A 12374-nucleotide genomic window follows, 5' to 3' on the forward strand; every position below is an offset into this window, starting at 1 on the left:
CCTCGCCACACACACACACACACAATAAGTGAAGAAAGGAGAGGTGTTCCCCGTCTTTGCGCCTCCCACGCGCAGGAGTTTTTAAGCTTTAGTAGTTGTTGCTTTTCCGCGGCAGCGGTGTTGGCGTGTGTGTTTTTGTTTTTGTTTTTTTCTCACCACTGGGGAGTGCAATCGTTGTACGTGTCGTGACCCAAAGTTGATCGTCGGGCCGAGGCAGTGGAGCCAAGCTATTTCTCTACTTTATCCTCCTTGTGGCTACTTGAAGGAGGGAGGGGGAAACGAAATTTTCCTAGCTTCCGTGCCTTACTTGTGTGGATCGTTCAAAACAGGACCCAGCCATGTTTACTGCATTTGTTCGACGGACGGTCACGCTCCGCGCTGCCTACGTGCCACTCGCAGCGGCTTACACACCAGCATCCACATTCAACGCATCGGCTGTGCCCATGGCAATGACCAGTGCGACCTCTACGCCAACGGGATGTAATCCTGTAGTGGAAAGTGCGAGCAAATTTCCTGCTACTACTACTGCCGTGAGTGGTAGTGGTGGCAGCGGTGACACACTGCCGCTTGTGGGCGACCCGCGTGTGAGCATTTGGCGGGATGAGGAGACCTTGTTGCGGGCATCGTTGGGTCGGTTGGAGGCGGAGCGGGAGTTGGCGCGGATGCGGCACCGATGCGAGGACGAGCTGAGGTCTCTTCGTGAAGGCTTGAAGGTGCGGGAGGGACAAGTAGCACGTCTTGTGCGTCGCGTCATCACGTGTACTCCTGTAACGAAGCGACGTGGGGGCCACTCAGCTGCCGGGTCCAGCAGCGGCAACAGTCCTCACGGCACTGCCGTTGCGTCTGGGGCGGGAGGCAGCATTGCTGCCACGGATGAGTGTGAGGGGCCGGGGGCGGTGGTGACGCAAGATCAGGCGGCTGCGGAGAACTGCAGCCTAGCACATCAGGACAGGCTGAGCGGGAAGGGCATGGACCACAGCATGACCCTTGAGGATGCGGGAAAGACGTCGGGGGAGGAGATAAATAGCGGCGGCAACGACGAAGACGAGAAGCCTGAGGATGACCAGCAGTCGCCTGGGTCCCCGATAGCAACCGGGGAGGACGCGGCGGAGGATGCGGACGCCGACAAGTTGGTGCCGCCGCCGCCACTCGGCACGGAGCCGCATACGTCAAAGGGGGCAGGTGGCGCGGCGCAGGTCGGCGGCAGCGCCGCCGTGACGAACCCCACAGGGGAGGTGCAGCCGGCCGCCCCCACCGATGCGGGTCTCGCGAAGGACGCCGAGCAGTCGCGGAAAAGACGGGCAGGCACGACGAAGAGCAGCAGCGGTGGCAGCAGCAGCAGCAGCGGCAAGAAAAGGACGACACCAAAAGGACGAGGCCCAGCGAAAAATAAGAAGGCGGACACGAAGAAACCGGCGAAGCCACGCACCAACACGCAGAGAAGGTCCGCCTCGCACAACACTCGCGCCAGCAAGAAGAAGGCGCAGCCGACACCGAAGAAGACAACGCCTCGCTCTGGCGCAGCGAAGAGGCCGAGCTCGGCGTCAAATAAGCAGCCGCGGCAGCGGAAGCAACAAAATAAAACTAACAAGAGTAAACAAGGCAACCGTGGAAAGAGCAGTGAACACACAAACAAACCCACCTCCACACGGCGAAGGAAATAAAAACGAGGGAACGAATAAAAGTCCATATGCTCGTGTGTCTGTGGCCGCTTAGAGTTCACCGAAAGTGAGTCATTTGGGTGGTTGACATGCATGCATACATGTCAACCACCACAGTTTTTTTTTTTTTCTTTGTTGTTGTACATTTGTGTAGATATGCGCATGACGTAGATGTATTCAGCTCATCTACGTGTATTAATGTTTTTTTTTTCTCTCCCTCTTGTACCTTTTTATTCTCTGGGTGGTGAGGGGCGTAGAATAGATAGCCTGAGCGAGAGCGGGGGAAGGGAGAAGGGGCGGGCGTAGAGGGAGCGATGTAAATGGTCCTTTGCCGGCCTTAAACAAACGAACAAACCAACCAACAAAAAAATATATGTTTTTGTTTCTTCTATCACGCTTTTAACACCTTTCTTTTCTTGTTGCTGTCGCTCTCCGCCTGCGGCGGTGAATGAGTGAAGAAGAAGAAGAGACAACGACAAACACTTCCCGCCCGTCCTGTTGTGACCGCACGTGCGTGCGTGCGTGCGTGCGATTGTTTTTAGAGTTATTTGGATACTTTTAGAGTGTCTCTGTTGTGTGTAGTCCGCAGTAGGGGGAGGGGCCACGGTGCCTGCGAGTTCACTTCCACGTATGTGTCTGTATATCATGTGCGTAGTGTGCTGCGTCTTCACATGCTCACTTTTTTACTCTCTTTTTTTTTGTCATTGTTTGCGGGAAAGTGTTCAGACACCACAAGGCCGGATTCACACAACGTGGCGTGACTGGCTGCGTATGTAAGGGTGCATGGGCGTCTAGCTCACGTTCCCGCTCCTTTTTTTTTTTCATACGATGACTGCATTCATTTGTACGTTTTTGTTTTGTTTTTGCTTCTGGATTTTTTTTGACGGCTTTCTTCTTCACGCGGTGTCACTGCTTGCATCACGCGCGTGCGTGTATAATACATACGACGTATGTGTGTTCGTTCTATATTGTGTGAATGTCATACATGACTATCTTTTTATTCCTTTCTCTGTGTGTTGTTGCCCATTCACCCCATTTTATGTATTCGTGTCAGGCGTCGGAGGGGATCTGGTGCGCGGCACGGTGAGGGAGGCGTGGGACACCGGCACTACACACAGGCACATATATATATATACATACAGACAACATATACTTCCTACAAGTGGCACACACGTGTCCTATACGTCTGGTTGCAGCTATTTAGTTTAATGCCGGATAGCGAGACGGCGCCCTCGCCGCGGGTCCGCGTGCACGATGCGGCACTATACGCAGATCTCATGGATGCTGCGGACTGGAGTTGCATGATTGAACGCGAGCAGCAACGCCAACGGCTTGCGGCCCGCCGCCAGCACGAGACGGAGGAGTGGCAGCTGCAGGAGCAGATGCGGTGGGAGGAGATGCGGCTGAAGTCGGCGCGGGACACAGCGGCGGCGGCGGCGCGGCTCCAGCGACAGGCCCGAGAGAACACGCAGGAACAGGAACATGCGGAATTCATGTGCCGGCTCAACGCATTCGTACAAGACCGCAAGGAGCTCATTGCACTTTGTGCGTGGCAGGAGTTCCGTGACGCCACGCACGCGCAGCGTGTTGTGGAGGGCAGGCAACGCGCCTGGGAGAAGGAGGTGATGCGGCCAGTGCAGGAGTTTATTGACGCTCAGATAGAGGACGTGCGCGGGGAGCGGCGGCGGGCACGGCTGCGGCAACAAATGCTGACCGCGTTCCTCCAGGAGTGTAATCGCACCGACCGCCTTGGCGGCTCACACGCCGTCTACCGCGACCTCGTGGACGAGATGCGGTACGATCCCCTGCAGCAGCTGCAGGCCTGCGTGATCCGCTACCCCGCGCCCCGCCCTAGAAAAACGGACATCGATGCATGGCGGCGGGAGGCGCGGGGGGTTCAGAAGAAGTACGCCCAGCTTGCGCTCAACTACCGCGCCCTGACGCGAGAGTCCACCACAGGAATCTTGTCAGACCCGCCACAGGAAGCGTCGTTGCCGGCGGCGGGAAAGCTGCCTACTCTAAGCGGGGCTCAAGATGCGCTGCTGGCGTCATGGGATAAATCTGCGCAGGTGATGCAGGGTGCGAGAAGCAGCGAGAGCGATCCTGCTTTGTTCAAAAGGCGACTGACGGGGAATCACAGCAACACCACCACAACGCGGATGGCACAGACGACAGTGATGCCCCCGTTGCATCGGCTGCCGTCGCCGCAGGACCGTCGTCACCTTCAATACGGCATTGACGTGAATGTTCCCGATGCTCTTGCGGAGTGGATGCAGCAGCGACGTGCGCCGAGACCGCGCGATAACGATCTCCCCGTGACGGATTGGGCCCGGTTCTCTGAGACGCTGCTAGGCCGGATGGCCACCGCTGACGGTGACCTCAAGCCGAGTGTTCAGCGCCGCATCGACACTGCAAGGCGGGCACAGCACTCTGATGTTATGTTTGACCACTACAATTTTCCGCGCGGGTTGGAGGGGCCCCTTCACACGGGTAAACGTGTGGTATGAGATCACCTCTTCTTTTTTTTTTTCTCTATGTGGGTGTATGCGAGCGGCGGTGTTGAGGTCAGGCAGGCAGCGTTGTACGTTTCCCCTCTCTCACTCTTCTGCCGCCACACGCAGCGAAGCACACGCGAAAAAGCACGAAAAAGAAGTGGTTATTATGTACAGAGCTGCCTTTTGCGATAGACATAAATGTGTATGTGTGCATTGCAGGGGAATGACAATGTTTACTTAGTGAGAGGTGTACCGTTTTTTATTTGTGTGTGTTGCCGCTGCCGTGTCCGGCCAGGCGATGTAACGGTCATGACACTCATCTCGTGCATGTGTATGATGCCTCTGTCGCTTCTTCTACGGAAGGCGGGTGCTGGTGTGGAGGTGGTGGGAAAGGAGCCAAGGACGCAAGGAGGGAAGGAAACAGGAGCAGGGGATTAGGAAAACAAAAACAATAAGAAGGAGAAGGCGATGAACTCATACGCGCGTCTCTTTTGCGGGGATCAGGCCGGTCAGTCGTGGATCGGGTGGAACCGGCTGCGCGACAGGCAGTTGTTCTTCGGCAGCATCCTCGTTGCCGCCTCCATCTACACCGCTGTGTACTACTCGGAGGAAAGCGAGCGACAGCGGCGGCACACGTCCATTGAGAAGGATATTGAGCGGGAGCGGTGGCGGGCGAAGGAGTTGGGCCTTGACGAGCCGCGCGACGACGGTTTTGCGGACGCGTACCTGCAGAAGGTGCATCACAAGCGCTGACGCGCAGCCACACCGCTGCCGCGGCGTGCGCGTGGCAGATGCGGGCAAGCTGCGCTTGCAACGCCTGCGCCCGGGCTGGAGGCTTTCGCTAGGCACCCAGCAAGCATAAGAGCAAAAGATAAAGCAAAACAAAAGGGGGATGAGGCTCCCATTTAGTTGTAGTTGTTTTTGTTTTTGGTTTGTTGTTGTTTGCGTGAGTTGCGTGAGAAAAACAAACAAAGAAACGGAAAAAGGAAAGAAGGGAGTAACAGCGACGGTCATGGACGGAGAAGGCAGCGTGTCGCTGTGCATGTGTGCCCATTGGTTACTGGGTGTCGAGGGATGCAGCGGGATACCTGTGGTCTTTTCTCGTGCCGCTGCTTGCCGTCGTCTGATTGTTTGCCCCCTAGTTAGGCTGGTCAGAAACGTATTGCATCACACACACACACACACACACGTAGAAATGGCGAAGCCGAACAATGGCAATTCTTTCTTCGCTATCTCATCTGCCCCCACCGCCCCCAGCGTGGAGCCGCGGATTAAAATTGTCTCCATCGGCTCCGTGGGGACAGGGAAGAGCTGCATCATCAAGCGGTACTGCGAGGGGCGCTTTGTGGCAAAGTACATTCCCACCATTGGCATAGACTACGGGGTGAAGCGGGTGGGGCTGCGGGCGCCGGCGCACATGTCGCCCGTACCACCCAATTTTTTTGTTCGCGTGAACTTTTGGGACATGTCTGGCGGTGACGAGTTTGTGGAGATTCGCAACGAGTTTTACTACGCGGCAGAGGGTGTCTTAATCGTCTACGATGTCAGCGATGTTGCAAGCTTCACCGCTCTTGACGCGTGGGTGGCGGAGATGCAGATGCACCTGAGCGTGCCCCGCAGCGCCGCCATCGAGACGGTCGGTGCCCGCGCCGCCGCAAAGCCGCCGGTGGTGGTTGTGTGCGCCAACAAAGTCGACGACGAGGTTGACGGTGGTAGGAAGCGGGTCGTCAGCGAGGCGGAGGGGCGGCAGTGGGCAGAGGGCCACGGCTACAAGTACTTTGAGACGAGTGCCTGCACTGGCCTGCACGTGACGGAGATGTTTGAGACGCTCTTTAACGACGTGGTGGCGGCGTTTATGTAATGCAGTCAATGAAGTGAGGAAAGCGCGGAAACTGCCGAGACTCCCCCACACAGGCAGGCAGTGGAGAGGGGATTTTAGTGCAGTGCAACTTTTTTTTTTTTTCTGCGTGTGCGCATCTACGCGAAGGCGGCAACGCGGCGTTGCCACAAGGGTTTGCTGTGAGGGGGTTCTCTGCCCGACACTCCCTCTTCCTCTGCTTCCTTCTCTATACAACGGCCACGGGTGCGTCTTTGTTCGCGCTCCAGGGGTAGGAGCAGCGGTCAACATCCCTGCCCGGTCACGCTACTCACTCAAAGAAGTTATATATATATATATATATTAGGCGTAGGGAATAATACCGATTGCGAAAGTTGAATTTAGGCCTCAGCGGCACACACAGATTCACATACACAGACATAGTCGCAGATGCCCCGACGGTTTGTTGTGGAGTACGTGGCGAAGCACTTGTGTGGGGCTCGCGTGTTGGAGTCGTTGGTAGAAAACAACGCCGCCACGGGTGTCATTGGAACGCACAATGGCTCCTTTCACTGCGATGAGGCCATGGCATGTGGACTGCTGCGCTGTAGCCCAAATTTCGCCAACTCGAATATCCTCCGCTCACGCGACCCGCGCGCGCTGGAGCAGTGCCACATCGTGGTGGACGTTGGCGGCGTCTACGATGCCGCTGCGCTGCGGTTTGACCACCACCAGCCCTCGTTTCACGGCACCATGACAACACCAAAGGCAACTTATCACACCCGACTCTCATCTGCGGGACTTGTATACAAGCACTTTGGCCGTGAGATTATTCAAAGCTACGTCGTGTCTGCCTTGGCCTCCCCGTACCGTGATAAGCTGCTGGAGGCAGCGAACTGGGGGGCGGATAGAGAGCAGCTGTCAGAGCAGGAGCTTGACACCTTGTTTGACATTATTTACAAGAACTTCGTGGAACACATTGACGGCATCGACAACGGCGTCGACGCCTACGGAACTGCCGAGAAGGAGGGTGAGGAGGGTGCCACCTCCGTCTCCGCGTCGTCATGTGTGCGGAGGTACACGGTGTCGACAACGCTTTCAGATCGCATTGGACGCCTCTTGCCGTGGTGGAACGAGGATGAAAACGGCAGGGTGGAGAGCGAAAATGCTGCTTTTCTTCAGGCAGTTGAATTGGCGGCGCGCGAGTTCTTTGACGCGGTCCACTACCACGCCTTTGCGTGGCTTCCGGCGCGCAGGATTGTCGAGGAGGCATTTCTTGCCGCCATGAATGTGCACCCCAGCGGCCGCATTGTCGTCTTCAAGGATCGCTTCTGCCCCTGGAAGGATCACCTGATGGAGTTGGAGGCGGAGCACGGCAAGGTGGGCCACGTCCTGTACGTCCTCTTCTCAGACAAGAAAAACTGGCGCGTGCAGGCGGTACCCACAGTAGCTTCCGGATTTGGCTCCCGCAAGCCGTTGCCATGGCGGGGCATGCGGGATGAGGAGCTGAGTCAAGCAAGCGGCATTGACGGCGGCATCTTTGTGCACGTCTCTGGCTTCATTGGCGGGAACAAGACCTACGGCGGTGCACTGCAGATGGCAGTGAAGGCCCTGACCACAGTTGAGTGAAACCGGCAGTCACACCCTCTCACAGCTGCAGGACTCCCTGCCTTCCCTGCGTAGCCTTTTTTTATTTTTGGTCTTCATACACACGTGTGTTTGTGTGTATGTGCAGGCGCAGATGGATGGCGTCTCTGGTGCGGGGCAGGGAGTGGCGGCGGCGTTACTCCACAAATTAAGAGAAGCGAGCAGGAGCAAAGGAGAAAAGAAGAATACGGCAAAATAAAACCGCCATAATAATAATAAAAAAAAACTGAAAAAAAAATGGAAATAAAAAAAACGTGAGGTCCGGGAACCGAAGGATGAAATGGGACGAGGGCGGCTTTCAATGACGCAGCCTCAGCTGCAGCACGTGATGGTGGTGACGTAAGGCATTACCCACGAAGCGATGGAGGCATTTGGTGGTGGCGTGGCTCCTTGTTGTCTTTTCTCACCCCTCCCCCTCCTTTTCTTCTTTTCTTTTGCTTTGGTTTTGTGAGTGCGTCTTTGTTTCGGCCTGCGTCTCTCTCTCCGGTTTCCCACATCACCACCACCACCACCACACGGCCAGGAGGAGAGTGAGGTACACGCGTGACAATTACGGAGTGACGGCAGCGGCACAGGCGGGCTTAATAATTTCCGCACGTGACGGGCATGGTGTTGCTGCCCCTCCTGGCGGTGTTACCTGCGGGAATGCGGAGCGCCTTCGCTGCGGGATACTGTAGCAACAGCAGCAGCTCCTTTGGCCGCGTCGGTGCCGCCCTCCTCAATGCCACGCGCAGTATTATCGTGCCGCAGCAGCTCAAGGCGTACGGTGGCACCTTCAGTCGCTCCATCGGGGAACGCGCCGACCATCTTGTCGGTAACGTTCTGCTGCAGAGCCTTTCCCCGTCCCGCACCGCCAAATCTCCGCTACTCGCAACAAATGTAAAGACAAAGACGGTGACAAACTTTGAGGATATGCTCCTCGCCCCGGAGCTGCGCGAGGCGCTGGCTCAGAGCCTGCACATTACCACACCGTCCCCTATCCAACAGACGGCTATTGAGGTGATTTTGCAGCGGAAAGACACCGTGGTGGCGGCCCCACATGGTGAGGGCAAGACGCTCGCCTACCTTCTCCCGCTGTATCAGAATATGATGAAGGATCGGGATGTGTACAAGATTCCACTGCGCGAGCGTCGTCCCCGCATGATTCTGCTTGCCCCAACGAAGGAGCTTATTGCACAGCTGCAGCATGTTTGCGCCACATTGGACGCAGCCACCGGTCTCCGCTCGGTCTCCTTCAGCTCCCGTAAGCGGGCCAAACACCACTTAAGTCTGCTGATGAAGAACACGCTGGCGGATGTCGTTATCATGGACCCAAAGGTGGTTCTGCGTCTGATTCGCTCTCGTCGACTGTTTCTTGACGACATCCGCTACGTTGCCGTGGATGAGGCCGACGCGATGCTCTCCTCTCAGCACGATCACGACGCGGTACACCTTCTCATGAAGGTGCAAAAGCGGATGATGTTTAAGTACTTGTGGCCGGTGCAGACCCAAACGGTCTTTGCAACCGCCTACATTACACGAAAGCTGGAATTTGTGGTTGGCAAAAAGTTCCCGCAGGCTGTGACATGCTTGCAGCGACAGCGCATGCATCGCCCCCCGGACACCCTGTCCCACCGCTTCTTTGCGATCCATCGCACACAGGAAAAGATGGATGTCCTGCAGCACGTCCTGAAGAAGCACGACAACCAGCCACGCGTCATTTCCACTGATGTGGATGAGGTGCAGGCACACACGCAACCGCACTACTTGACAGGGACACTCGAAGAGTTTATGGAGCAGCTACGACACGCGCCACCACCGCCGCGGCAACCGCAACCGCAGGCACGTCAATGTGATTCATCGCCAGTGTCGGCGGAGGATGTTCTGAGACAGGAGGAGGAATTCCATCCCCGCCCGGGCGGGGCTCATGACGGGGCAACAACTTCGTTTTGCACTTCTTCCACTTCTGCCTTATCTCTGGATGTGAAACGCGATGGGCACGAGGAGGTGCGTCGTATCTTGGAACGTGTCCGCCCTCTGCGTTGGGAGCATCTCACAACCGTTGCTGCCCCGTTTACATGCCACATCCCCCGCACCGTCTTTGGCGAAGGGCAACGGGTCATTGTCTTCACAAGTGGTGTTGATTCTGCCACGGCGGTGTACCACCAGCTGCGCGGGCGCGGCTTCGCGTGCTCCCTGCTGCACGCCGCGCTGCCGTGGGATGTTCGCCGGCGCATGTTTGCCGATTTTGCCTCTGGTCGCACGAATATTCTTTGCGCCACCGACCTCGCTGCGCGTGGGCTAGACGTCCACGTGGACGTGGTGGTAAACTTCGACATGCCCACCAACGCGCTGGTGTACCTCTCGCGCGCCGGCCGCACGGCACGACAGGGGCGCCTGGGCAAAGTCTACAGCCTCTACACCAAACACCAAGGCGTCATTGTCGCCGCGGTGCGGGCCTTCCTACGGAAAAATCTGCCGCTGGAGGGGCTGAGCAACTGGAAGTCGCACATGATGACCCCGCGCTACGCGGAGTGGCGCACCCACAAGATGAACGCCATTGCCCGCTCGTACGTGTCGCTCATCACGCAGAAAACAATTCCAGCCCATCTGGAGCGCACCTACCTGCACCACAACGCCACCTGGCGCCCGCTGTTTCACCCGCAGACGACAGGCATTCACGGCGGTGTTCCGCCGCGGCAGCAGCAGCGCGTGATGGACGCCGTTATGGATCATGCGGTGTGGTTTCGCCGCGCGCAACTGGCGCGACGAAAGGGCGGCCGTGCAAAGTTTGGCAGGCGCGACGCCGCACGCGGCGTGTGGAACAACATTGGCGGCATCGCAACCAACTCGGTGGCGAACGCGGCGCAGAGCTCAAATCCCGGCGGCCCTGACTTTGGCCCACCGCAGGGGCCGCCCAAATGAAGGTGACATGCACACACAGCAATGCATGAGCTTATAAATATGCGCCCAGACATTTACAACTTCCCTTCCAATTTACCTTCTTTTTTTTTTTCGTCGTGTTTGCTTATGACTCTTGAGGCCTTTGGCGTTGTGTTGTCATTATTGTTTCGCGTGTGTCCTGCTTGTGTCTTGCATTTAGGTTCTCTTTTCCTTTTGTGCTCGATTTTCTTTTCTTTTAACGGGTGACGGCAACGGCTAACAAGCAAACAACGCCTACACGTGGTCTTCTCTGGGCGGGGGGCGGGGGGCTCAGGCACGCATCATAGCATCACCTCACCGCAGTGCAGCGTCAAATAAACGCTGAAAACTGTGGTGGGGCGGAAGAACGTAGCATAAGACGGTGCGTTTTAGTTTTTGTCTGCCATCATGTTTGCGCGATGCCGTTCCTTACGGGGTGCCCCTGCCGTAACGACTTTGGTTGCTGCATTGACTGTGCTTCTTCTTGTCTTTCCTGCGTCGCCGCTGCGACCGTCTTTTGTTTCGGCGGAAGGGGAAGTGGTGGAGTGGCACTGCCCCCGCTGCCCCATTTGTGCTGTCCGTGGCACTCCGCTTCTCTTACAGCTGCGTTACTGCGTCCTGACGTCGCTTCCTGCGGCGTTGGTACGGCAAGAGTTTGCGTTTTCAAAGCAGGAGGCACTGCGTCACCGTGTCATGAATGATGTAGAGGAGCTGCTGTTTACACGGGTTGCGGGACAGGAGCACGTGAAGAAGGCCATTTTAGAGGCGGTGAGGCGGAAGTTGTCTTATCCGGAGGATCCACTTGTGTTACACTTTGCCGGAGACAACGGCGTTGGCAAGACGCACACCGCACGCCTGCTGTCTCTTGCCACCTCTTTGCGTTGCGCCCCATCCCGCCCGATGTGCGATGCAGGTGACAACATGCTTATAATCTCCGGCACTGGCTTTGATGGGATGCCTATCGCAGATGCACGGCTGCGCATCATGCAACGCATAACGGCGCACCAAAAGGCCTACCCGCACGGTATCGTCTTGCTTGACGACCTGACGGCGATGCACCCCAAACTTGTGGCTGCCCTTGCACCGCTCCTTGGACGTGCGGAGCGTTTTGAGGAGCAGCCCGAGGGTACCCCATCCCTCGCCCAGCTGCTTGTTGTGGTGACCACGGACTTTGGGCAGCAGGGACGCACGTGGGGGAAGAGCATGGCGGAGGTTGAGCAACTTGTTCGTGACGAGTTTTCTGGCCTTTACGGCACACTCGTCTCCGCCTTTACCCGAACGATGCTCTTTACCGCGTTTTCTAGGCTAGACGCGGAGCAGATGGTTCGAATTGCCGTGGCCGCTCTGCCGTGTGCCAAGTACTGGAGCGATAGTGGTTCGGTCGTGGCGAGCAGCATTGATGATTTGGCGGTTGCCTTTCTTGTGGAGCGGCATCGTGAGACATGGGAGGGGAAGGAAAACGGGCATGCGCTGCGGCGCGCCGTGGAGGACAGTCTAATCTCGCTTCTGTTGAAGTATTTTGACAAACACGGCCAAGACACCGTCGTCTGGGCCTATTTTCGGCTTGATGAGTTGACGGCGAAAATTGTTCTTAGCACTGGCTCAGAGTACAACCAGGCGGACGTGAGAAGCGAGGAGTCTTCGGGAATTACTACGGGGGGTGGAGGGGCTGCCACTCGCCCTGGGGAGGAGGTAGATGAGGTTGCTGCAAGGGGTAAAGGCCCGTACACTCTTAACGGGGATTTGTGAATGGGCAGGTGAGTGAGATGTGAGTCCCCCCGCGTCGCTCCTCGTTCATCTGTGGTGAATAAGAGAGAGAGAGAGAGAGAGAGAGAGAGAGAGAGAGAGAGAGCG

General features: G+C 56.9%; 6 protein-coding genes across 6 annotated transcripts, besides 11 other annotated features; all 6 read left to right on the forward strand.

Annotated features, from left to right (window-relative positions):
• The first annotated feature begins 6 nt into the window (after positions 1–6).
• Positions 7–24: a microsatellite.
• Positions 25–338: 314 nt separating this feature from the next.
• TraAM80_08083 (uncharacterized protein) lies at positions 339–1664 on the forward strand (the record flags this gene model as incomplete). The annotated part of the gene is made up of 1 exon (XM_029384843.1): positions 339–1664. The coding sequence occupies one exon, from the start codon at positions 339–341 to the stop codon at positions 1662–1664; it is 1326 nt and encodes a 441-aa protein (XP_029235317.1).
• Positions 1665–2000: 336 nt separating this feature from the next.
• Positions 2001–2031: a microsatellite.
• A 139-nt stretch (positions 2032–2170) lies between these two features.
• Positions 2171–2192: a microsatellite.
• Positions 2193–2509: 317 nt separating this feature from the next.
• Positions 2510–2544: a microsatellite.
• A 325-nt stretch (positions 2545–2869) lies between these two features.
• On the forward strand, positions 2870–4168 carry TraAM80_08084 (uncharacterized protein; the record flags this gene model as incomplete). The annotated part of the gene is made up of 1 exon (XM_029384844.1): positions 2870–4168. One exon carries the CDS (start codon positions 2870–2872, stop codon positions 4166–4168), a length of 1299 nt encoding a protein of 432 aa, XP_029235318.1.
• Positions 4169–5064: 896 nt separating this feature from the next.
• Positions 5065–5099: a microsatellite.
• A 225-nt stretch (positions 5100–5324) lies between these two features.
• Positions 5325–5345: a microsatellite.
• A 6-nt stretch (positions 5346–5351) lies between these two features.
• TraAM80_08085 (putative ras-related GTP-binding protein) lies at positions 5352–6017 on the forward strand (the record flags this gene model as incomplete). The annotated part of the gene is made up of 1 exon (XM_029384845.1): positions 5352–6017. The coding sequence occupies one exon, from the start codon at positions 5352–5354 to the stop codon at positions 6015–6017; it is 666 nt and encodes a 221-aa protein (XP_029235319.1).
• Positions 6018–6317: 300 nt separating this feature from the next.
• Positions 6318–6336: a microsatellite.
• Positions 6337–6422: 86 nt separating this feature from the next.
• TraAM80_08086 (metal binding protein) lies at positions 6423–7601 on the forward strand (the record flags this gene model as incomplete). The annotated part of the gene is made up of 1 exon (XM_029384846.1): positions 6423–7601. One exon carries the CDS (start codon positions 6423–6425, stop codon positions 7599–7601), a length of 1179 nt encoding a protein of 392 aa, XP_029235320.1.
• A 226-nt stretch (positions 7602–7827) lies between these two features.
• Positions 7828–7872: a sequence feature (A-rich).
• A 238-nt stretch (positions 7873–8110) lies between these two features.
• Positions 8111–8134: a microsatellite.
• A 91-nt stretch (positions 8135–8225) lies between these two features.
• On the forward strand, positions 8226–10523 carry TraAM80_08087 (DEAD/DEAH box helicase-like protein; the record flags this gene model as incomplete). The annotated part of the gene is made up of 1 exon (XM_029384847.1): positions 8226–10523. The coding sequence occupies one exon, from the start codon at positions 8226–8228 to the stop codon at positions 10521–10523; it is 2298 nt and encodes a 765-aa protein (XP_029235321.1).
• Positions 10524–10702: 179 nt separating this feature from the next.
• Positions 10703–10739: a microsatellite.
• A 189-nt stretch (positions 10740–10928) lies between these two features.
• TraAM80_08088 (uncharacterized protein) lies at positions 10929–12269 on the forward strand (the record flags this gene model as incomplete). Its single annotated transcript, XM_029384848.1, has 1 exon — positions 10929–12269. The coding sequence occupies one exon, from the start codon at positions 10929–10931 to the stop codon at positions 12267–12269; it is 1341 nt and encodes a 446-aa protein (XP_029235322.1).
• A 61-nt stretch (positions 12270–12330) lies between these two features.
• Positions 12331–12372: a microsatellite.
• The last annotated feature ends 2 nt before the right edge of the window (positions 12373–12374 follow it).

This window comes from Trypanosoma rangeli (genome assembly GCF_003719475.1).
Source record: "Trypanosoma rangeli strain AM80 chromosome Unknown Tra_15.4_contig_00373, whole genome shotgun sequence".
Classification (NCBI taxonomy): Eukaryota; Euglenozoa; class Kinetoplastea; order Trypanosomatida; family Trypanosomatidae; genus Trypanosoma; species Trypanosoma rangeli.